General features: G+C 50.1%; 1 protein-coding gene across 2 annotated transcripts; it reads right to left on the minus strand.

Annotated features, from left to right (window-relative positions):
- Positions 1-731: 731 nt before the first annotated feature.
- On the minus strand, positions 732-24,508 carry LOC137308638 (proteolipid protein DM alpha-like). 2 transcript variants are annotated; one of them, XM_067977242.1, is made up of 7 exons: positions 24,442-24,508; positions 17,102-17,288; positions 15,424-15,580; positions 10,489-10,657; positions 9,560-9,633; positions 8,682-8,747; positions 732-1,130 (listed from the first exon to the last, which is right to left on the minus strand). In XM_067977242.1, exons 2-7 carry the CDS (start codon positions 17,125-17,127, stop codon positions 1,005-1,007), a joined length of 618 nt encoding a protein of 205 aa, XP_067833343.1. In that variant the 5' UTR covers positions 17,128-17,288; positions 24,442-24,508; the 3' UTR covers positions 732-1,004. The 2 variants fall into 2 exon arrangements, with proteins under 2 accessions (XP_067833343.1, XP_067833344.1); XM_067977243.1 differs by lacking the exon at positions 732-1,130 and adding an exon at positions 7,797-8,287.
- Between the last annotated feature and the right edge of the window lie 1,913 nt (positions 24,509-26,421).

Below are 26,421 nucleotides of genomic sequence, written 5' to 3' on the forward strand. Positions count from 1 at the left end.
TCTCTTCCAACACTGCGCTCTCCCACTGGAATCCCATCACCTCCTTTGCCGGATGACCGATGCTGGGTGTCTGCCTCTCGGTGTTTTGGGATTTATTTACAGGATGGTGAGAGTGACCCTAAGGGGGAGCTCCCCAAGAGTTATAGAATAGGTCCTGCTTTGGACTCTTTTAAAAAAAACATTTGTTATTAACCAATCTTGTGTTTCCAAAATACCCAAACTGACTATTGGATGAGTAGATATGGGCTGGACAGACGTGTCCACCATGGCTCAGTGGGCAGCATTCTCTCTCTCTCTCTCTCTCTCTCTCTCTCTCTCTCGTCTGAGTCAGACGGTCGTGGGTTCGAGTCCCACTCCAGAGACTTGAGCACAAAATCAGGCTGACTCTCCAGTGCAGTACTGAGGGAGGTGCCATTTTTTTGGATGAGATGTCAAACTGAGGCCCCATCTGCCCTCTCAGGCGGACGTCAAAGATTCCATGCCACTATTTCAAAGATGAGCAGGGGAGTTCTCCCCGGTGTCCTGGCCAATATTTATCCCTCAACCAACATCACAAACAGGTTATCTGGTCATTATCACATTGCTGTTTGTGGGTTCTTGCTGTGCACCAATTGTTTGCCGCTTTTCCTACATTACAACAGTGACTACACTTCAAAAAGTAGTTCATTGGCTATAAAGTGTTTTGGGATGTCCTGAGGTCATGTAAAGTGCTGTAGAAATGCAAATCTTTCTTTATTTTCTTCCAAAGATACAATATTTTAATCTGCATCAGGCAGTTGAGAGGCCTCCATTGGTGGACAGGTTATTTTAATTTCTACACAATAACAGCCAGGCTTGGGCCAAAGCTTGCTCAGGGAGACTAATCCTCACCTCGAGTTCAGAGGTGAAGTTCTCTGTTCATTAAGGTTCAGAATGCCAATGTTGAACAGCAGTAGACTAGAATCCTGACTGGAGCACGTTGTCTTAAACCCAACGTGTGAGAAATCGAACGTCCCGGCCCGTTTTCAGTGGCGAGTCTCCAGCTGACGCAGCTCCTGGCTCTCCTTCGCCCGTAACTCCTCGCACAGTTTGGTTTCGGTAGCTTCCTTAGCGTACGCCCGGTTGGCCGACAGACAGAGCAGGAAGTTGATCTATAAAGAGAGGTGTGGAGATAGTGGGGGAGGGGGGGGGAAATGGGAGACAGACGATGCTCACAGGGACAGACAGACAGACAGATACAAACACGCACACGTGTAACCAGACTTCAGGCCCACACCTGCCTCTGCTCCAGGGGCTGAAGACATTGCTGCACACTCCGTGAATTCGGGATACTGAGTTATGCGGGCGACTTTTTGCGCTCAGCGAAACTTTGGTAATCTTTTACCAATTTTGGCATCAAGGACAGGCCAGGTGCAGAGTGCAGCTCCCTCCCCTCGGCCCCATCAACATGCCTGAGGAGAGTCAGTACCAATGGGGACTGTTCTCACTATAGTCCAGCCTGGCAGGGCCCAGTGAAGAGACAGCTTTGTGCTGTCACTTACTCCCACTATAAACTGGGTCAAGGCTGCCTAACCACACCTAGCCCAGACTGACATTCCCTCTTGCTTGTTCTCAATGAGGTGAGTTTAAAGAAACACGAGCAATTGTGTTTGATCTATTGGGGCAGTGAGTTACACTGGAGATGGATGTGAAAGTGCCTCTTTAACACACACCACCAGGCCTTGTATCTGTTAATAACAACAAGCTGCCCAGCCAAGTACCAAGTACAGTGTGACTTGCCTCTGTCACTTGTGATGAGATACCAGGTGGGAAGTGACTAGAAAAGAGGTGGGGAAAAACCGATCCGAATCAGCTTCACTGTCCCATCAAACACTCCCAGGGCAGGTACAGGGTTAGATACAGAGTAAAGCTCCCTCTACACTGTCCCATCAAACACTCCCAGGGCAGGTACAGGGTTAGATACAGAGTAAAGCTCCCTCTACACTGTCCCATCAAACACTCCCAGGGCAGGTACAGGGTTAGATACAGAGTAAAGCTCCCTCTACACTGTCCCATCAAACACTCCCAGGGCAGGTACAGCACGGGTTAGATACAGAGTAAAGCTCCCTCTACACTGTCCCATCAAACACTCCCAGGGCAGGTACAGCACGGGTTAGATACAGAGTAAAGCTCCCTCTACACTGTCCCATCAAACACTCCCAGGGCAGGTACAGCACGGGTTAGATACAGAGTAAAGCTCCGTCTACACTGTCCCATCAAACACTCCCAGGGCAGGTACAGCACGGGTTAGATACAGAGTAAAGCTCCCTCTACACTGTCCCGTCAAACACTCCCAGGGCAGGTACAGGGTTAGATACAGAGTAAAGCTCCCTCTACACTGTCCCATCAAACACTCCCAGGGCAGGTACAGGGTTAGATACAGAGTAAAGCTCCCTCTACACTGTCCCATCAAACACTCCCAGGGCAGGTACAGGGTTAGATACAGAGTAAAGCTCCCTCTACACTGTCCCATCAAACACTCCCAGGGCAGGTACAGGGTTAGATACAGAGTAAAGCTCCCTCTACACTGTCCCATCAAACACTCCCAGGGCAGGTACAGGGTTAGATACAGAGTAAAGCTCCCTCTACACTGTCCCATCAAACACTCCCAGCACAGGTACAGCACGGGTTAGATACAGAGTAAAGCTCCCTCTACACTGTCCCATCAAACACTCCCAGGGCAGGTACAGGGTTAGATACAGAGTAAAGCTCCCTCTACACTGTCCCATCAAACACTCCCAGCACAGGTACAGCACGGGTTAGATACAGAGTAAAGCTCCCTCTACACTGTCCTGTAATACTAGATTTCACCCTCTCCAGGGCAGACTGCACCATCCCTTCAGTGAGTTACCATTAATTACTGGTGGACAAGGCCTTGGTCAGACCTCAGTTGATTTCCTCATATGGTGGGTGATAGTGAGGCTTTGGAAAGGGTGCAGAGGAGGTTCACTGGACTAATTCCCAGTTTAAAGCATCTTAGTTATCAAGATAGGCTAAAGGAGGTGGGACTCTACACTTTAGAGAAGTGTAGACGCAGGGGTGATCTGATTGTGGTTTGTAAGATGATGAAAGGAATAGATTGTGTTTCAGTTGACAACTTGTTCCAAATAAATCCTTGAGGGGGGATGCGGGTGATAATTTTAAGTTGTACGAGGCCAGATCGAGGTTCGATGTCAGGAGGCGGTTCTTTTCCCCCCGGAGAATAGTGGGCCTCTGGAACAGGCTGCTGTCTTGAGCGGGTGGACGGTGATTCGCTGAATTCCTTCAAGCGAGAGTCGGATCTGTTTCTGTCTGGGGTGGAGATCACCTCGTGCAAAAGGACGATAATGCAGAGAATTATCAGGGCAGAGTGATCTCCTGGACTAGTTTCGATCGTCTAAGGGGGTCGGGGAACTATTTCCCCAAAGTGGCTTTGGTTTATAATCTGGTTTCTCACCTCTCCCAGGAGATCCCATGGTTTTGGGTGGGGTGGGGAGTGTATATATTGTGATACACAAGGTATGCCAATTGTGTGGGATAGGCCCGATAGACCAGAGGGTCTTTTCCCGTCTGTCATTGTTCGGATGAATCAAAGTTCCTCCCATCTCTGATCTCCCTTCTGTAAATCACTTCCCCGCCTTCGGTTCCCCCTCTTCCTCTGCTCACCGTGGGTCTCCTGATTCTTGGAATTTGTCGCACAACAGCTACTGGTGTGAAACCATGAGAAAAATACTCAACTACAGGGACCCGGCCTTGATACGGTCAATACGGGGACCCGGCCTTTACACGGTCAATACGGGGACCCGGCCTTTACACGGTCAATACGGGGACCCGGCCTTTACACGGTCAATACGGGGACCCGGCCTTTACACGGTCAATACCCGGACCCGGCCTTTACACGGTCAATACGGGGACCCGGCCTTTACACGGTCAATACGGGGACCCGGCCTTTACACGGTCAATACGGGGACCCGGCCTTTACACGGTCAATACGGGGACCCGGCCTTTACACGGTCAATACCCGGACCCGGCCTTTACACGGTCAATACGGGGACCCGGCCTTTACACGGTCAATACGGGGACCCGGCCTTTACATGGTCAATACGGGGACCCGACCTTCATACGGTCAATACGGGGACCCGACCTTTACACGGTCAATACGGGGACCCGGCCTTTACACGGTCAATACGGGGACCCGACCTTTACACGGTCAATACCGGGACCCGGCCTTTACACGGTCAATACGGGGACCCGACCTTCATACGGTCAATACGGGGACCCGGCCTTTACACGGTCAATACGGGGACCCGACCTTTACACGGTCAATACGGGGACCCGGCCTTTACACGGTCAATACGGGGACCCGACCTTTACACGGTCAATACGGGGACCCGGCCTTTACACGGTCAATACGGGGACCCGGCCTTTACACGGTCAATACGGGGACCCGGCCTTTACACGGTCAATACCGGGACCCAGCCTTTACACGGTCAATACCGGGACCCGGCCTTTACACGGTCAATACGGGGACCCGGCCTTTACACGGTCAATACAGGGACCCGGCCTTCACACGGTCAATACGGGGACCCGACCTTCATACGGTCAATACGGAGACCCGACCTTCATACGGTCAATACGGGGACCCGACCTTCATACGGTCAATACGGGGACCCGGCCTTTACACGGTCAATACGGGGACCCGGCCTTCACACGGCCAATACGGGGACCCGGCCTTTACACGGTCAATACGGGGACCCGGCCTTTACACGGCCAATACGGGGACCCGGCCTTCACACGGCCAATACGGGGACCCGGCCTTTACACGGTCAATACGGGGACCCGGCCTTTACACGGTCAATACGGGGACCCGGCCTTTACACGGTCAATACGGGGACCCGACCTTCATACGGTCAATACGGGGACCCGGCCTTTACACGGTCAATACGGGGACCCGGCCTTTACACGGTCAATACGGAGACCCGACCTTCACACGGTCAATACGGGGACCCGACCTTCATACGGTCAATACGGGGACCCGGCCTTTACACGGTCAATACGGGGACCCGGCCTTTACACGGTCAATACGGGGACCCAGCCTTTACACGGTCAATACGGGGACCCGACCTTTACACGGTCAATACGGGGACCCGACCTTCACACGGTCAATACGGGGACCCGACCTTCACACGGTCAATACGGGGACCCGACCTTCACACGGTCAATACGGGGACCCGACCTTCATACGGTCAATACGGGGACCCGGCCTTCATACGGTCAATACCGGGACCCGGCCTTTACACGGTCAATACGGGGACCCGGCCTTTACACGGTCAATACGGGGACCCGGCCTTTACACGGTCAATACGGGGACCCGGCCTTCATACGGTCAATACGGGGACCCGGCCTTTACACGGTCAATACGGGGACCCGGCCTTTACACGGTCAATACGGGGACCCGGCCTTTACACGGTCAATACGGGGACCCGGCCTTTACACGGTCAATACCGGGACCCGGCCTTTACACGGTCAATACGGGGACCCGACCTTTACACGGTCAATACGGGGACCCGGCCTTTACACGGTCAATACCCGGACCCGGCCTTTACACGGTCAATACGGGGACCCGACCTTTACACGGTCAATACGGGGACCCGGCCTTTACACGGTCAATACCGGGACCCGGCCTTTACACGGTCAATACCGGGACCCGGCCTTTACACGGTCAATACGGGGACCCGGCCTTCACACGGTCAATACCGGGACCCGGCCTTTACACGGTCAATACGGGGACCCGGCCTTTACACGGTCAATACGGGGACCCGACCTTCACACGGTCAATACGGGGACCCGGCCTTTACACGGTCAATACGGGGACCCGACCTTCACACGGTCAATACGGGGACCCGACCTTCACACGGTCAATACGGGGACCCGGCCTTCACACGGTCAATACGGGGACCCGGCCTTTACACGGTCAATACGGGGACCCGACCTTCACACGGTCAATACGGGGACCCGACCTTCACACGGTCAATACGGGGACCCGACCTTCACACGGTCAATACGGGGACCCGGCCTTTACACGGTCAATACGGGGACCCGGCCTTTACACGGTCAATACCGGGACCCGGCCTTTACACGGTCAATACGGGGACCCGGCCTTTACACGGTCAATACCGGGACCCGACCTTGATACGGTCAATACGGGGACCCGGCCTTTACACGGTCAATACGGGGACCCGGCCTTTACACGGTCAATACGGGGACCCGACCTTCACACGGTCAATACGGGGACCCGGCCTTTACACGGTCAATACGGGGACCCGGCCTTTACACGGTCAATACGGGGACCCGGCCTTTACACGGTCAATACGGGGACCCGGCCTTTACACGGTCAATACAGGGACCCGGCCTTCACACGGTCAATACGGGGACCCGACCTTCACACGGTCAATACGGGGACCCGACCTTTACACGGTCAATACGGGGACCCGGCCTTTACACGGTCAATACGGGGACCCGACCTTCACACGGTCAATACGGGGACCCGGCCTTTACACGGTCAATACCGGGACCCGGCCTTTACACGGTCAATACCGGGACCCGGCCTTTACACGGTCAATACCGGGACCCGGCCTTTACACGGTCAATACGGGGACCCGACCTTCACACGGTCAATACGGGGACCCGACCTTCACACGGTCAATACGGGGACCCGACCTTTACACGGTCAATACGGGGACCCGACCTTTACACGGTCAATACGGGGACCCGGCCTTTACACGGTCAATACGGGGACCCGACCTTCACACGGTCAATACGGGGACCCGGCCTTTACACGGTCAATACGGGGACCCGACCTTCATACGGTCAATACGGGGACCCGACCTTCATACGGTCAATACGGGGACCCGACCTTTACACGGTCAATACCGGGACCCGACCTTTACACGGTCAATACCGGGGACCCGACCTTCACACGGTCAATACGGGGACCCGACCTTTACACGGTCAATACGGGGACCCGGCCTTTACACGGTCAATACGGGGACCCGACCTTCACACGGTCAATACGGGGACCCGGCCTTTACACGGTCAATACGGGGACCCGACCTTCACACGGTCAATACGGGGACCCGACCTTCACACGGTCAATACGGGGACCCGACCTTCACACGGTCAATACGGGGACCCGACCTTTACACGGTCAATACGGGGACCCGGCCTTTACACGGTCAATACGGGGACCCGGCCTTTACACGGTCAATACCGGGACCCGGCCTTTACACGGTCAATACGGGGACCCGACCTTCACACGGTCAATACGGGGACCCGGCCTTTACACGGTCAATACGGGGACCCGGCCTTTACACGGTCAATACGGGGACCCGACCTTTACACGGTCAATACGGGGACCCGGCCTTTACACGGTCAATACGGGGACCCGGCCTTTACACGGTCAATACGGGGACCCGACCTTTACACGGTCAATATGGGGACCCGACCTTTACACGGTCAATACGGGGACCCGACCTTCACACGGTCAATACGGGGACATTTGTGACCATCGCGAGGTCAGGAATGACTCCAACCAGAGTTGGCAGTCCTCCATTCTCCCCTCCCCTCAGGATGAAGCTGTCCAGCTCCCTCGGCTCCAGTGTTGGTCAGTAATGGAGGATGTTCAGTGACTGCCTTCACTGTGGATGGTACCAATACCAGGACAGGAAGAGGAACCCACATCATCGTGACTAGTTCACAGACTCAAACCTTTTTATTTTCACAACTCTTAAGTTCACACGTGAAGCTGGTATAAGCCCAGAATGCACAAACTACATGGTAGATAAACAGAATCTACACTACTTGCAAAAGGAGATGTTTAAAAACAAACAATTTCAAGCCCTGAGATTCTAGATATATTTTCTCTGCTTGTAAAATGGGTTTGAATACACAAGCTTATTTAATACTAAAACCAGCAGTTAAAAAGTTCCCTTGCGTTACACCTATGTCTTTTGCACTACATTACAGTTTGTTTTGGTTTACGTGGAGGTTACGTGATGAGCTCAGGGTCGGTGTGTGGCGAGGGGCAGCTGTTACTGAGGATTCAGAGGGTGTGAGGAGCCACCTAACAGTCCGTGAAGATTCCCAGATTAAAGCTGTGCAAACGAGGCGGAGGAGAGAGGGGGAGAGGTGGGCGCAGTCTGTGCTTAAGTTAGAATTTCGTGCAGCAGTCATCCCGACTCAGAAACTTCAGAACAGCAAAGTTATAGGTGGAGGACATCATGTAGGTTAGCTGAGGTGGTGAGGGAGGTGAGGGGAGGTGAGGGGAGGGTGAAGAAAAAGAACATTACAGTTTGTACAGTATGTGAAAGCCAAATGTGATCATACAAAGACTATCAGCCACATTAACGGGGCCCATTCACCAGCTGTGCACCATCCTCCAGCTCAGAACAGGTTATCCAGCGTAGGTGATGAGCTCTGAACTCAGGCATGTATACATGTGTGTGCACAAATGGAAGTCTGCACGAATCTGCGAGAGCTTGTACACATGTCTGTCTGCGTGCACGTTACTGGTGTATTTTGTGCTCTATCCATCTTCCGTTGTGGTAGCTGAAAGTTTCTCTTATTTTCACACACACAGTAAATCACACTCACTACACCCCGTATATCTCCCCTTGTTGACTTACCAAAGCAATGACAGTAGCTGCAGCCCCCACAAACGTCGCAATGAACAAATGGTAGGTCGACTCCAACTGTACCCAAAACACGGAGAATTACTGGTCAAAGGAGTTCAACGTTAAACACAACACCAACCGAACAAAAGGGTCAGGCTGCAAGTCAGTTGATTATACAAAGGCTTCCCCGCCCCCCTCCCTTCAATTCAGGAGCATCTGGTACTGGCATGTGCCCTGGAGAGTAATTTTATCTGCTCTTTGAGTTATGCATTCTTGGGGTTCGACAGGCATTGGTCATTTCCTGGCAGCTGAGTCAAGTGGGAATCATTCACTTGTGAATTGTTCCCTCTACACTGTCCCATCAAACACTCCCAGATCAGGTACAGCACGGGTTAGATACAGAGTAAAGCTCCCTCTACACTGTCCCATCAAACACTCCCAGGGCAGGTACAGCACGGGGTTAGATACAGAGTAAAGCTCCCTCTACACTGTCCCATCAAACACTCCCAGATCAGGTACAGCACAGGTTAGATACAGAGTAAAGCTCCCTCTACACTGTCCCATCAAACACTCCCAGGGCAGGTACAGCACGGGTTAGATACAGAGTAAAGCTCCCTCTACACTGTCCCATCAAACACTCCCAGGGCAGGTACAGCACGGGTTAGATACAGAGTAATGATGACTCCCCTCATGCACCAGCATGACATTTCCACAGCCTTTGAGTTACAAGCCATTTTGAGGACTAGACTCAAACTCAAAGCCCAAATGGAAGTGAGTGAGTGAGGGGAAGGGTTTATTTTCTCTGCTGCAGGTTTGAGGCATCAGCTTATTGGGTGAATATGTGGAGAGTGGAAGAAGATGTGAACTGATCTGTTCGGATCAGCACCTACCTCCGAGGTGTTACAAGCAGCCGCTAAAGTCAGGCCGCAGATCTTCCCTGGACTGGCATTCCACGGCAGGATCCCTGAAACAACAAGAGGTAAGGAAATGGGGATGAGATCCAGAAAAAGGTACATTATATCCAATGCAATAAAGGTTTTAGGTTCTGATACAAGCTGGTTGTTGAGTTTCCTTCACACCTTTATTGGATGACTGCAGTACAAACCAGTTCACCATCAGAACCCAACTGAGCTCACCAACCAGAAAGTCACATGAACATTAGGAGCAGGAGGAGGCCATTCAGCCCCTCGCACCTGCTCTGCCATTCAATTAGATCTTGACTGGTCTGTATCTTGACTCCATCCACCCCGCTTTGCTCCATATCCCTTACCTAACAAAAATCTATCAATCTCACTGTTGTAATCTCCAATTGACTCCCAGCATCCAGAGTCTTTTAGGGGAAGATCTGGGTTCCAGATTCCACTACCCAATGAAAGGCCACTGCAATCTCAACCTCTAACACATTCTTTCCCAGGACCTTAATGTTACGCGACACCTCCCTCAATCGTTCCTTCCTCTTATAATCTTAAGGCTTTAAAACCAAAGCTCCTCATCCTCTGACTGCTACTTCTTGATTGACCAGGTGATCTTTTCTGCTGTGTTTAACGCTGCTGATGTCCAGCGCCATGGTCCCTGGCTCTTCCCCTTTGTGCTATCCTGCACTATACAATGTTAGCCATTCCCCCTGGGGGTGTCCTGTACTGTGGCATGTTGACCCTTGCCCCCAGGGTATCCTGTACTGAGAGACAGTGACCTTTTCCCCAAGGGTGTCCTGTACAGTGAGGCTTGTGCCCGTAGGGCACGTGTGCCCACAAGGAAAAAAGTCATAATATTATTTTAAGAAATGTTTTAAACTTTTAAAAGTGGCCCGATTCCATACCGTACTGCCTGGCATCCACACAGATATCATCGAAGCTTATGCCAGTATCGGGCACATTCTTGACCAGCTGGCAAGCGGACCACATAGTGTAGTAAATGTAGACCGGTAACGCAGAGATGGCGAAGACTCCCATCCAGGTCACGCCCAGGGCATAGGTCAGGAAGATGAACTACAAGAAGAGGAGAGGTCAGTGGGAAACATGGCTGAGATCAGCCCGACATGGGGAGAGAAACTGTGCTGGAAAAACGTTATCCCACCCAGGAAACCTCTCAATAATCCAACCGTGCAGAATGGAACTGGACAATCGCAATCACTACACAATTAGACCTTGAACTGGCATTAAAGTCGAAAATGGGTCAAAATGTACTTTAAATAAGTCAGTTATTGGGTGTAATCTTCACCCCTGCAGGACTCACCGTCAAACACGAGCTTGAAGCCAATTACAAGCTAGGCCAAGGTGTTCAGGTGCAATGGTTCAGTTTTTTCTTCATACTGCAAAAGGAGCTTTATCAAAGAGGTTTACTAAACAACACCCCACAGAACAAGTAGGGACAAAGGACCCATTAGATACATTGTACATAGGAATTGCTAGACGAGAAAGACCACGGTCCATCCTGGTAGTCACATGATACAACGATAATGGAGTTGTTGATTAATCACAGCAATCAATCTCCAACAGGCCCAGACATGAGTTGAGGAAAGCCCCCAGTGGGGGAGAGCACAACTTCAAATTCACCTTTTTACTCCCGAGCATGCTACACTGACCACATGTTATGTCTGAAATTACTCAGATACTGAGTCCCAAAATATTATTTTCGGAAAGAAATCTCTCTAATTTGCTCTTGAATGAATCGATACTAACTGATTCCACCATCTCCCCAGGGAGCCTGCTCCATAGATTGACCACTCCCTCACTGAAATATTGTTTCCACAGATTAGTTTTGAATTTTCCCCCTTCAAACACAGGCCGTGTCCTCGGGTTCTACTGTTCTGGACAGGGTGAAACAGCTGGTCACGGTCCACATTATCCAGTCCCTTTAGAATCCGATAAACAGCATCACATCACCTCTCAACCTCCTCTTTTCCAGTGAGAACATGCCCTTTATTGGGCCATTTCTAATCATTTTTATAATTTGTGGCTGGATCTGATGGGAGGAAACTTTGAATCCAGAGCATGGACTTCAGATACTAGGCCCAGGCAGGAATATCCATGGGTTACGCAGATAGTGGGGGGATGACGTAGCTTGAGGCTGGGCTCATATACAAGGCTACCCTGCACAGGGAAGGGCTCTATCAAAGAAGATTTAACTTTAAAACAATACCTTGACTTCCCCCAAAGGTTCAGTTGGTCGAGAGCAGAGAGAGGGAACGTTCCAAACCAGAAGTCCCAGTGGCCATCCTTAGTCTATGCTGAAGTAGTTGATATCAGCTGGGTCACTACATTGGCCTCAGTGCCCATCGAACCTCACTGACTCTTGTTTTGAGGAGGTGACATCCCAAGCAGACAGTGGGAAAACCATGTGATGTGATGTGCTAGGATGTGCTAGATTCCCAAAGGGCCTTTGATAAAGTTCCTTGTGAAAGGCTGCGAATTGATTTCAAGAGCAGTGGGAATTCAAGGTAAATTCTGGGTGGGGACAAAGAATTGTTTGAAAGGGGTACTTGTTAGGATGTGATGTCAGGGTGGTGGGAGCGGAGGGGTGGAGTGGAGTGGCCCCAGTATTTGATGCTGGGACCCCTAGCTGTTCCTAACTTTAGATATGCAAACCCAATACAAACTGGCCAAGATGGCATACAGTAGAGTCCCCACTATGCATAGTGGGCGTGTTGGTGTCGACATGATTTGTCCACTATAAATGATATAACCTGACAGCCGAGGTCCTGGGTGTGGCCAGCAACACACCAGGGGCAAGAAATTCAGCTGCACCGAAAGCACGGAGGGAATCTTCATCCAGTCTCTCCATTTACTGTCTACATAACTCGTGCCATTACTCAGTACCTCCCAGACTCTAACTTCTCTACAAGCCCTGGGACCATTAAAGAGGTGGTCAGACTGTGATGGGGGAGGATGGAAGGAGTCTGTAGGAGGGCGAGTTAGACGGGTCGGGTCCGCGCTCTCATCTTTGTCACTGGTAACAGAAAAGTGACGTGTTAATTTTAAAACGGGGCCAGAATGCGTTCCGTTCCAGGATGCTGTGAATGGGACTAAAGAACGAACAACTATGAACAGCAGCTTGAACTGCCCGAAATAGTCGGCACGCTTAATGCGGCTTAAGTGGTGCCTTTGCAATTGATGCCTATGGTAATGGAAAATGGTCAACACTATTTGCCTGATATAGACAGCTGTGCGGGTAAGTGGTGGGAAGAGTGGGGCTGTGGACATGGGTGAAGCAGCTGGGGAGATAGGGAAAATCTGAAATGAAGCAAATTAGTGGAAGATTGAAACTCAATACAGACAATTGAAAGCTCCCACAAATTGGCAGGATCAATGGATGTCCTTAAATGCTGTAGAAATAGCTACAGTGGAAAGAGATTGATAGCAGATTGGGGCCTTAACATGTTAGGTCATTGGGGCAGCAATAAGCAAATGGAACGGTGAGTGGATCAGTGAGTGCAAATCGGAGGACGTCATTGTAAAACTGTAGTATCCTGGTCAGATCACACCTTCACTCCAGCAACAACTTTGTATTTATATAGTAAAACATCCCAAGGTGCTTCACAAAAGCGTAATCAGACAAAAACTGACACCGAGCCAATGAAAGAGCTATTAGGACAGGTGACCAAAAGTTTGGTCAAAGAGGTAGGTTTTAAGGAGCATCTTAAAGGAAGAGAGAGAGGTAGAGAGGTTTAGGGAGAGAATTCCAGAACTTGGGGCCTCAGCAGTTGAAGGCATGGCCACCAATGGTGGAGCGATGGACCAGAGACCAGAGTTGGAGGAACGCAGAGATCTCTGAGGGTTGGAGGGCTGGAGGAGGTTACAGAGATAGGGAGGGGCGAGGGCCATGGAGGAATTTGAAAACAAGAATGAGAATTTTAAAATGGAGACGTTTGGCGACCGGGAGCCAATGTAGGTCAGCGGTGATGGGTGATGTTTTGGTAACCAGCACATTGGGGAAACATTCAGCTGATGGAGGTAGTGTAGAGCAGGGTCCTGATCCCTGGATGAATTACAGGTGAAGACTGGAGGATCTGCAGAACTTTAACCTAGAAACGAACCAACTGAGTGTGAACCTTATAGAAGTCTAAAGGGATATGAAATAATTTGATGAGGTTAATCTGGAGCACTACAAGGTGTGTCAGCATACTAGAACAAGAGGACACGAGTTAAAAGTGGGCAGATGTCAGGAAGAATTCTTCACACAGAGTGACCAACACTTGGAGTGGACTCTGTGCTGGTATTGGAGGCAAAAACCTCTAACTAATTGAAAGGAACAGTTAGATAATGTGAGGGGGACTATAGATGTCAGGAGTGACTCAGTGGGCAGCACTCTCTCCCGAGTCAGAAGATTGTGGGTTCAAGTCCCACTCCAGAGACTGGAGCACAAAGTTCTAGACTGACGCTTCAGTACAGTATTGAGGGAGTGCTGCACAGTTGAAGGTGCCGTCTTTCAGATGAGACGTTAAAACAAGGCCCCGTCTGCCCTCTCAGGTCGATGTAAAAGATCCCATGGCACTATTTGAAGGAGAGCAGGGGAGTTCTCCCCTGTGACCTGGCCAATATTTATTCCTCAACCAACATCACTAAAACAGATGACCTAGTCATTATCACATTGCTGTTTGTGGGATCTTGCTATGCGCAAATTGGCAGCAGCGTTTCCTACATTACAACAGTGACTACACTTCAAAAGTACTTAATTGGCTGTAAAGTGCTTTGGGACATCCTGAGGCCGTGAAAGGTGCCTTATAAATGAAAGTTGTTTCTTTCTATAAATTTCTTTTATTCTGGATGGATAAGATGGGCTGAATGGCTTCCCATTGGAATCTATCTTGTGAACCGTGGGAAGAGTAAAAACTAAATCAGCCAGGGTGCCCGGTCGGATCCAGAGATATTTGCAGGAGAGTGCAGCTGTGAGGGTGAGGTGAGAACAGCTTTGTGTTTACCTGTGATCCCCCCGGGTCCCAGTTGGTTCGCTCTCTAGGTCCCTCCCACCACCCCGAGCAAAAGTGGTTGGATTCACCCAATAGTGTCCCACCCTGAGCCGGTGGGGGAGGGGGGAATTATTGATCAGTGTCTAATTAGATTTGATATCATTATTTAAAAACAACACTGTGGTGGGACATGAGGTTAGGAAAGCAGATTGTGGAGTCATGACAAGTCTTGGAGAAAATTCACTGGAAAACATGACTTAAAAATAGAGCAACCGGAGAAAAACAGAACGTATTAAATTTCTACTTGCAATGTATCAATGATGTCACCATTGTAAGATTCCCCATCCCAACAATTCACTTACGATGCAAGATTCCCCATCCCAACAATTCACTTACGATGTAAGATTCCCCATCCCAACAATTCACTTACGATGTAAGATTCCCCCATCCCAACAATTCACTTACGATGTAAGATTCCCCCATCCCAACAATTCACTTACGATGTAAGATTCCCCCATCCCAACAATTCACTTACGATGTAAGATTCCCCCATCCCAACAATTCACTTACGATGTAAGATTCCCCCATCCCAACAATTCACTTACGATGTAAGATTCCCCCATCCCATCTATTCACTTACGATGTAAGATTCCCCCATCCCATCTATTCACTTACGATGTAAGATTCCCCCATCCCAACAATTGATTTACGATGCAAGATTCTCTCCCCCCACCCCCATGATTCGTTTATGTCGACACCCTATTGGGGCTCACAGTCCAGCTGCGAGCAGAGGTCAGGGTTCAGGGTCTGGACAGTTCCACGGGGTGCGGGTTTCGAGTGTCTTACCGTTGCGCTGACACACTTTCCACACATGGTGGTCCTGAATTCCCCGAAGAGGGCCTTGATAGCACTGGTGGTGTAGAATCCCTCCGCCAGCAGCAGCACCCCGTACAGGAAAAAGAAAGATGCAGTTCCGTAGATAACGTACTGGAACACCTGGATTCTGGGAGCAGGAGAGAGAACAGGCCATCCAAAGGATTAAAAACATCAACACTCACTCACACATTTCCCACAAGAGGGCGAATCACACGACACACGAGCAGAGATGGCTCGAAACATTCAACTCCTGCTTACAGAGCATTATCATCAAACACTCCCAGGGCAGGTACAGGGTTAGATACAGAGTAAAGGTCCCTCTACACTGTCCCATCAAACACTCCCAGGGCAGGTACAGCACGGGTTAGATACAGAGTAAAGCTCCCTCTACACTGTCCCATCAAACACTCCCAGGGCAGGTACAGCACAGGTTAGATACAGAGTAAAGCTCCCTCTACACTGTCCCATCAAACACTCCCAGGGCAGGTACAGCACGGGTTAGATACAGAGTAAAGCTCCCTCTACACTGTCCCATCAAACACTCCCAGGGCAGGTACAGCACGGGTTAGGTACAGAGATAGAGAAACTATATAAATGAGAGATGTGGAGCTACAGGCATAGAGAGGGGATCACAGGAACCAGGAGGAGGCCATTCAGCCCCTCAAGCCTGTTCTGTCACTCAACGAGATCTTGGCTTATCTGTGGAACTCCTTTTACCTGTCTTAGCTCCCTGGACCTTGATCCCTTTACCCAACAAACATTTATTGATCTCAGTTTTGAAAGCTCAAATTATCCCCCAGCATCCACAGCCTTTGGGAACCGAAACTTCCGGATTTCCACTCCCCTTTGTGTGAAAGTCCTTCCTGATGTCACTCCTGAACGGCCTGGCTCTAATTTTATGATTGTGTCCCTTTGTTCTTCATTCTCCTCTCAGGAGGAAATTCTCTCTCCATATCTATCCCATTGAATCCTTTTAATACTTTAAATTCCTCGATCAGATCACCCCTCAATCTCCCAAACTCAAGAGAATACAAGCCTGGTCTATGCAAACTGTCCTCATAATTTAACCCTCTAAGACCAGGTATCATTCTGGTGAATCTGTGCTGCACCCCCTCCAGGGCCAATATCTCCTTCCTGAGGTGCGGTGCCCAGAACTGAACCCAGTCTCCAGATGGGGTCTAACCAGAGCTCTGTACAACTGGAACATCACTTCCTCCCCTTTGTATTCCGGCCCCCTTGAGGTAAAGGCCAATATTCCATTAGCCTTTTTAATTGCTGTTTGTACCTGTCCACTGGCTTTTAATGATTTGTGAGCTTGGACTCCCAAATCTCTCTGCTCCCCCACTGTTCCGAGCTTTTCGCCATTTAGAAAAAAGTCTAATTTATCTGTCTTAGGTCCAAATTGGATGACCTCACACTTGCCCACATTGAACTCCATCTACCACAGTTTTGCCCAATCACTGAATCTAGAAATGTCTCTTTGCAACTTTCTGATCCCATCTACATTATTTACTGCACCACCCACAAACTAGGGGAAACCTAGGGCCCGATGTGGGGGGGGGGGGGGGGGAGGGGAAGAGACCAGGGGCGGAGGCAGCGAATCAGCGAGTGAGGCAGAGGCAGAAGAGAAAGACATAGGGATACTTACACATTCACCAGGAGAGCATAGTCCATAAAGTCATTGGAGAAGTAATCCTCGATGAGTTTCTCGGTCCCCGACAGGGCCTCATGGCCACAGCCACAGAAAAGGGCCACTCCCACAAAACACAGGATGGTGGCGATGAGAGAGGCATAGGGGACACCCCTGAGACATCTCACACAGCACTCAGAGCAGCCTATGGGGAAACAGAGCGAAGTGAGGGAGATATACATGAACCGACGTTCCCAACCTCTCGAACACTCCGCCCCTCCCCTCCCCTCAAACACCCCACCCCTTCCCCCAAATACCCTGCTACATCCTCGCTCTCCTCCCCCACCCCACCTCACACCCCTCACCCTCCCGCACACCCACCCACCCCTGTACAGTCAATGTAAATACCCATTAATACAACTACTCTGGAGGGCTGGTTCCTGTAATGGGAGACTTTAATTTTCATACAGACTGGGGGAAGGAGAACAGCTCGAGTCATAAGGGCAGCGAATTTCTTGAGTGTATTCGGGACAGTTTTCTGGAACAATATGTTCTTGAACCAACAGAACAGGCCATCTTAGATTTAATAATCAGTAATGAGCCTGAATTAGTCAACAATCTAACAGTAAGGGAGCACCTGGTGAACAGTGACCGTAATATGATCGATTCCAATATTAGGTTTGAGGGGGAGAAGGTGAATCATGAATCAAGGTTTTAAATTTCAGTTCGGCTGATGGAGGGATGAGGCAGGAATTGACCACAATAGACTGGGCAGAACTAGTAATGGATAAAACTACAGATGAACAGTGGGATACAAGACCTGTACATACCCCTAAAGGGTAAGAGCTCTATGTGTAAACAAACAACCAACCTTGGTCAACAAGGGAAGTGAGAGATAGTCTAAAACTAAAAGAAAGGGTTTTTATGAAAGTGAAGAACAGGAGAGATCCTGTGGGAAAGTGTGAGGTCATCCACTTTGGACCTAAGAAAGATCGATCAGAATAGCTCAGAACTATGGAGAGCAGAGAGATTTCGGGGACCATGGACAGAAATCACTAACAGCAAGCGGACAGGTACAAAAAAAATACTAAAAAAGGCTAATGGAATCTCGGGGGCCGGATTACAAATGGGAGGAAGTGATATTACAGTTGTACAGAATCTTGATCAGACCCCATCTGGAGACTGGGTTCAGTTCTGGGCACCGCACCTCAGGAAGGAGAGATTGGCCCTGGAGAGGGTGCAGCTCAGATTCACCAGAATGAGACCGGGACTGAAAGGGTTAAATGACAAGGACAGGTTGCACAGACTGGGCTTGTATTCCCTCGAGTTTAGGAGATTGAGGGGTGATCTAATTGAAGTGTTGAACATGATTAAAGAGAGAAACTATTTCCTCTGGTGGGAGAGTCCAGAACAAGGGGACACAACCTTAAAATTCGAGCTCGGCCGTTCAGGGTGATGTCAGGAATCACTTCTTAACACAAAGGGGAGTGGGAATCTGGAACTCTCTCCTCCAAAGAGGCCGTGGATCAATTGAAAATTTCAAAACTGAGATTGATATGTTTTTGTTGGGTAAGGGTATTATGGGATACAGAACCAAGGGCAATTAAATGGAGTTGAGATACAGATCAGCCATGATCTCACTGAATGGAGCAACAGGATCAAGGGGCTGAATGGCCACCTCCTGTTCACCCTCACCCACCCCAGTATAGTCAATGGAAACACCCAGAGATACAGGAACCTGCCCGCTCTCTGAGTCGTCCTCGTCCTCGTCCTCGTCCTCGTCCTCGTCCTCGTCCTCGTCCTCGTCCTCGTCCTCGTCCTCGTCCTCGTCCTCGTCCTCGTCCTCGTCCTCGTCCTCCTCCTCCTCCTCCTCCTCCTCCTCCTCCTCCTCCTCCTCCGCCTCCTCCTCCTCCTCCTCCTCCTCCTCCTCCTCCTCCTCCTCCTCCTCCTCCTCCTCCTCTCCCCCATTACCCCTGAACAGTTCAGGTTCCAGAATCAGGCCCAGGTGAATTTCCTTTTGCCCAAAACTAATTGTCCCCTCGGCCTGAACAGAGTGATGGGCTGAAGATCTCGATCGATCGATCGATCGAGCCCTGCTGGACACGGTGTGGGTGTGGGTGCTATCAGTGCCATCCATCTGCTGGATCTCACTGTCTAACCGTAATACGAGAGAGGGTTAGGAATGGTCCCAGTGCCTCTGGGGAAAGGGGTTGGGGTGGAGGGAGGAAAGAGAGAGAAAGAAAATTGGTGTGGGGGGTGGGGGGACTTCCTTGAGAATGACAAGAACTCACCCACTATTTGGCCTCCAATGTGAGCAGAACGTAGTCTGAAATACAGGGGGTGAGGACAATGAGGACAGGTTAATAAAGCAGAAGGAATGAATGAGAGTTGTTGGGTAGTGACCATGGGTTTACTGATCCACTGACGGTGAGACCCACTGTATGATAGGTGCCGAGACTGCCCGTCACAGGCTGCGTCAGCACCCGTCTGCACAACAGGTTCAGTTGCCAAGAAAACCAATGATTAGCGGGCTCCTACATCAAGAAAAAGTGTTTGCCAAACCTTTCCTGACACAACAGGATGTGAGTCACATCCAAACATTCACACAAGAGAAATTAATCCATTTGCCAGATAAGTTCTTTGTGGTGAGTGCCCCTCTGGGTCTAGAGGACGACAATAACTTGCATTTATATAGCGCCTTTAACTAGTAAAACATCCCAAGGAGCTTCACAGGAGCAATTATCAAAATTTAACACCGAGCCACACACGGAAATATCAGGACAGTTGTCCAAAAGGTGGGTTTTAAGGAGTGCCTTTAAAGAGGAGAGAGAGGTAGAAAGACAGAGAGGTTTAGGGAGGGAATTCCAGAGCTTAGGACCTAGGTAGCTGAAGGCACGGCCACCAATGGTGAAGCGATGAAAATAGGAGATGCACAAGAGGCCAGAATTGGAGGAGCACAGAGATCTCCGAGGGTTCAGAGGGATCAGGCTCAGAGAAAACAGGTTCATAGAGGACCTGTTACAGCACAGACAGTCGGTCAAAGCCTCACAGTGTCCAACGATTGACTTACTGAAGGGACTTCACTTGGATCTCAGTAACCTGATGGTGAACACCAGGTGGAGCTATTAGAAAGTAGCCTTCAAATTATAAATGTGGGAAATACAGTGATAGGCTGGAAAAAGTCGAGAGAGAATACCAGGGCACTGACACCAGGGTAATATATCCAAGTTTACTGATGATACAAAGCTAGGTGGGAAAGTAAGCTGTGAGGAGGACACAGACTCTGCAAAGGGATATAGACAGGTTAAGTGAGTGGGCAAGAAGGTGGCAGATGGAGTATAATGTGGGGAATTGTGAGGTTATTCACTTTGGTAGGAAGAATAGAAAAACAGAATATTTTTTAAATGGTGAGAAACATTGTGTTCAGAGAGACTTGGGTGTCCTCGTACAAGAAACACAAAAAGTTAGCCTACAAGTACTGCAAGCAATTAGGAATAGTTAAGGGGGAACCAGTATTTGGATTTTCAGAAGGTTTTCGATAAGGTCCCACACAGGAGGTTGGTGAACAAAGTTAGTGCACATGGAATTGGGAGTAATATACTGGCATGGATTGAGAATTGGTTAACAGACAGAAAACAGAGAGTAGGAATAAACGGGTCTTTTTCAGATTGGCAGGCAGTGACTAGTGGGGTACCGCAGGGATCGGTGCTTGGGCCCCAGCTATTCACAATATATATCAATGATTTGGATGAAGGGACCAAATGTAATATTTCCAAGTTTGCTGATGACACAAAACTAGGTGGGAATATGAGTTGTGAGGAGGATGCAAAGAGGCTTCAAGGGGATATGGACAGGCTAAGTGAGTGGGCAAGAACATGGCAGATGGAATATAATGTGGAAAAATGTGAAGTTATCCACTTTGGTAGGAAAAACAGAAATGCAGAGTATTTTTAAATGGTGAGAGATTGGGAAATGTTGATGTTCAAAGGGACCTGGGTGTCCTTGTACATGAGTCACTGAAAGCAAACATGCAGGTGCAGCAAGCAATTAGGAAGGCAAATGGTATGTTGGCCTTTATTACAAGAGGATTTGAGTACAGGAGTAAAGATGTCTTACTGCAATTATGTAGGGCCTTGGTGAGACCGCACCTGGAGTATTGTGTACAATTTTGGTCTCTTTACCTAAGAAAGGATATATTTGCCATAGAGGGAGTGCAACAAAGGTTCACCAGACTGATTCCTGGGATGGCGGGATTGTCGTATGAGGAGAGATTGAGTACACTAGGCCTGTATTCTCTAGAGTTTAGAAGAATGAGAGGTGATCTCATTGAAACATAAAAAATTCTTACAGGGCTCGACATGGTAGATGCAGGGAGAATGTTTCCCCTGACTGGGGAGTCTAGAACCAGGGGTCAGAGTCTCAGAATAAGGGGTCAGCCATTTAGGACTGAGATGAGGAGAAATTTCTTCACTCAGAGGGTGGTGAATCTTTGGAATTCTCTACCCCAGAGGCTGTGGAGGCTCAGTCATTGAGTACAATCAAAACAGAGATCGATAGATTTCTAGATATTAAAGTCATCGAGGGGTATGGGGATGGTGCAGGAAAATGGCGGGAGGTAGAAGATCAGCCATGATCTTGTTGAACGGCGGAGCAGGCTCGAGGGGCCGGATGGGCTACTCCTGCTCCTATTTCTTATGTTCTTATGACCTACACCTCCATCCTGGGCACCAGACCCCGGGCCTACACCCAGCTCATGGGACCTGGGCCTACACCCGCTTGCAGGCACCAGGCCCTGGCATGTTGGGTTGTACAGTACTTACCGTGCAATAGATTTAAATACACTTTGGATGAGGAGAGGCAAAAGCTGGAGGTGCAAATTTGAACATCATTTAACCTCACAGAAGAGAGCTAGCATTTCTACAGCACGCTCAGGACGTCCCAAAACTCTTCACATCCAATGAAATACTTTTGAAGTGTAGTCACTGTTGTAATGAAGGGAAAGCAGCAGACAATTTGCGCACAGCAAGATCCCACAAACAGCAATGAGATAATGACCAGATCATCTGTTTTTCGTGATGTTGTTTGAGGGATAAATATTGACCAGGACATGCCAATAGGACCGTGGGATCTTTTATGTCCACCTGAGAGGGCAGACGGGGCCTCGGTTTAATGTCTCATCCAACGCACGGCACCTTTGACAGTGCAGCACTCCCTCAGTACCGCACTGGGAGTGCATGATGTGCTCAAGCCTCTGGAGTGGAACTTGAACCCACAATCTATTGTCTCAGAGGCGAGAGACAGCACTACCACCGAGTCGGGGCTGATACCAGTTAAAAATGTTAATACATGAATGACTGATTAATACCAGAATTCAAGCACCAGAACAGTTGGCTCTCTCTCTCTTCAAACTGGTCACAGACTGTGTACAACGAGCAAAGATAAAGGACAGGGTCAAAGTGCATGAAGAAACAAAGTACGACCCCCGAATCGTTAGCGCGGACCGAGGGAGGCCCCCGAATCGTTAGCGCGGACCGAGGGAGGCCCCCGAATCGTTAGCGCGGACCGAGGGAGGCCCCCGAATCGTTAGCGCGGACCGAGGGAGGCCCCCGAATCGTTAGCGCGGACCGAGGGAGGCCCCCGAATCGTTAGCGCGGACCGAGGGAGGCCCCCGAATCGTTAGCGCGGACCGAGGGAGGCACATGAAAGATGAAACTGCCCAGCAGATGGATATTCAGTGAATTACAACGGAATAGTGAGTTGCATCTCCAATTTTGCAGACGACACTAAATTAGGAAGGACAGTAAGTTGTGCAGGAGATGAGGAAGTTACAAAGGAACAGCAACAGATTCAGTGAGTGGGCAAAACTGTGGCAAATGGATTTCAATGTGGGGAAGTGTGAGGTCGTCCACTCTGAATCTAAGAAAGACAAATCAAAGTATTTTCTTCATGGAGAGAGACCAGGAGCTGTGGAGGAGCAGAGGGATTTGGGTGTTCAGGTACACAAAATCACAAAGCTAGGGCACAGATACAAAAGGCCAATGGGATGTTGGCCTTTATCTCCATGGGGCCGGATTACAAAGGGGAGGAAGTGATGTTCCAGCTGTACAGAGCTCTGGTCAGACCACATCTGGAGACTGGGTTCAGTTCTGGGCACCGCACCTCAGGAAGGAGATATTGGTCCTGGAGGGAGTGCAGCACAGATTCACCAGAATGAGACCAGGGCTAAAGGGTTAAATTATGAGGACAGGTTGCACAGACTAGTCTTGTATTTCCTCGAGTTTAGAAGATTGAGGGACAATCTAATCGAGGTGTTTAAAATGATAAAAGGATTCGATAGGGTAGATATGGAGAAACTATTTCCTCTGGTGGGGAAATCCAGAACAAGGGGACACAATCTTAAAATTACAGCCAGGCCATTCAGGAGTGAAATCAGGAAGCACTTTTTCTCCCAAAGGGGAGTGGAAATCTGGAACTCAATCTAAATGTTCAAGACTGTAATTGATAGATATTTGTTAGGTAAGGTTACCAAGGAACATGGATCAACAGTGGGACAGGGAGTTGAGGTACAGTTCAGCCATGATCTAATTGAATGGTGGAACAGACTTGAGGGGCTGAATGGCCTCCTCCTGTTCCTGTGTTCATATGATAGGACTGCTAAGTGTAGAAAGATGAATCGATTTGCAAGAATGCTTTGTCGAAGTCTAGGCCCAACAGGTATTTGAGGGTAGTAGAAATCTGGAACTCTCTCTCCCAAAAGGCTGTGGGTGCTGGGTGACAAATGGATCTTTCAAGACCGAGATCGATAGATTTTTATTGGGTAAGGGGATCAGACGATATGGGGCTAAGATGGGAAATGGAGGGGAGGCACAGATCAGCTATGATCTAATTACATGGTGGAGCAGGCTCGAGGGGCTGAATGGCCTCCTCCCATTGCCATGTCCCAGTCAGGCCCAACTTAAAGAAAGTGCAGAGCATTGAAGAACACCCTACTATGGGAGGAGAGCTTTAGTGGTTGTAGCCCACAGACAGCTGAAGAGGGCCGTGAAGTTAATCCCAGACTCTGTAATCACGGTCAGATTCAAACAGGCAAACCAGCAGCTGGGAATCGAGCATGGATCAAATTGGGATGGAAGTGAATGTAAACAGACATTCATTGAGTAGAATCCATTACAAAAGGAAGCAGAGAGCCACACTTCACAGTGTTGTACTTCAACCCTGCACTGAAATGGGAGATACAAAGGGCCTTTCATTGGGCCCAAGCCCAGGCCTGGGGCTGGGGGCAGCAGCTGTTACTGGCCAGGGAGATCCATGGAAAGACTGTCCCTCTCCCCAATAAAGTCAACTGCAAATTAATTAACCTTCTCCTCAGTGACATCTTTTCATCACTTCAAACAACAGCTCGGTGACTCCAAAATGTCCCTGCTTGTACCCAGTCCCCAGTCCAGGATCGAGAGAGTCAGGCCCACATCATCCTGCAGCACACAAATGATTGATGGTTTCAGGATATTTAACAGCATTTCTCAATTTCCACCCCTGGGGAAAGGGTTGGAAAAGTCATCTAATGTTCTATAATAGGAGATAGACAGGTGGGGGGTGGGGAGAGAGAGACCATGATTGAATAATCAGACAGGGGCTCGGATAAAAAGAACTTGCATTTCTACAGCACCTTTCACGACCTCAGGACATTCTAAAGCACTTTACAGCCAATGAAGTATTGCTGAAATGTAGTCACTGTTGTAATGTAGGAAACATGGAGAGGCACAGCAGGGGGGGGGGGGCGGAGAAAGTGTCCTGGATTGAATAATCCTCCCACCGAACTCTACAGCAGAATTGACTGACATATTCCCCGCCTTGGAGTCCAATACCAGGGTCACGGATTAAGTAGAGTTTAGGGAATGGTTACACGTATACTGGACAAACTGAGTACAGCATTCATCATGTGCGAGTCTAAACAGTGTGTCAGCAGGCTATTCAACCACAGGGACTGTCACCTGATATTGTCCTCTCACAGGGGTGTCTGTGAGAGCAGCGATCACTGAACAGTGACCAGGAGCTGGTTTCCACCCACCCCGTCCAAGGATAACTGCAGGTTGGGTCCCACTGCCCCCGGCAATCAGTTAACTCATCGTGGACCGAGGATGGGGTCTGAGACCCTCAGCAAGCCATACTCACAGAGGGAATCTGGCCAGCCACGTCCCACCTCCGCCCGGGCTCTCCCGGTCCCACCTCTGCTCGAGTTCTCACTCACTCTCCCAGTCCCACCTCCGCTCGAGTTCTCCCTCGCTCTCCCAGTCCCACCTCCGCTCGAGTTCTCCCTCGCTCTCCCAGTCCCACCTCCGCTCGAGTTCTCCCTCGCTCTCCCGGTCCCACCTCTGCTCGAGTTCTCCCTCGCTCTCCCGGTCCCACCTCTGCTCGAGTTCTCACTCTCCTGGCTATGCAAAAGCTGCTCCTAATTGCACTACAAACCGGTCTTCCCATCAGCCGTTGTTCAGTGGGTAGCACTCTCACCTCTGGGTCAGGAGGGTGGGGGTCCAAGTCCCACTCCAGAGACTTGAGCACAAAATCTAGGCTGACAGTTCAGTGCAGTACTGAGGGAGTGCTGCACTGTCGGAGATGTCAGTACTGAGGGAGTGCTGCACTGTCGGAGGGTCAGTACTGAGGGAGCGCTGCACTGTCGGAGGGTCAGTACTGAGGGAGCGCTGCACTGTCGGAGGGTCAGTACTGAGGGAGCGCTGCACTGTCGGAGATGTCAGTACTGAGGGAGCGCTGCACTGTCGGAGGGTCAGTACTGAGGGAGCGCTGCACTGTCGGAGATGTCAGTACTGAGGGAGCGCTGCACTGTCGGAGGGTCAGTACTGAGGGAGCGCTGCACTGTCGGAGGGTCAGTACTGAGGGAGCGCTGCACTGTCGGAGGGTCAGTACTGAGGGAGCGCTGCACTGTCGGAGGGTCAGTACTGAGGGAGCGCTGCACTGTCGGAGGGTCAGTACTGAGGGAGCGCTGCACTGTCGGAGGGTCAGTACTGAGGGAGCGCTGCACTGTCGGAGGGTCAGTACTGAGGGAGCGCTGCACTGTCGGAGGGTCAGTACTGAGGGAGCGCTGCACTGTCGGAGGGTCAGTACTGAGGGAGCGCTGCACTGTCGGAGGGTCAGTACTGAGGGAGCGCTGCACTGTCGGAGGGTCAGTACTGAGGGAGCGCTGCACTGTCGGAGGGTCAGTACTGAGGGAGCGCTGCACTGTCGGAGGGTCAGTACTGAGGGAGCGCTGCACTGTCGGAGGGTCAGTACTGAGGGAGCGCTGCACTGTCGGAGGGTCAGTACTGAGGGAGCGCTGCACTGTC

The sequence above is a fragment of the Heptranchias perlo genome, unplaced genomic scaffold (assembly GCF_035084215.1).
Source record: "Heptranchias perlo isolate sHepPer1 unplaced genomic scaffold, sHepPer1.hap1 HAP1_SCAFFOLD_1346, whole genome shotgun sequence".
NCBI classification, from domain to species: Eukaryota; Metazoa; Chordata; class Chondrichthyes; order Hexanchiformes; family Hexanchidae; genus Heptranchias; species Heptranchias perlo.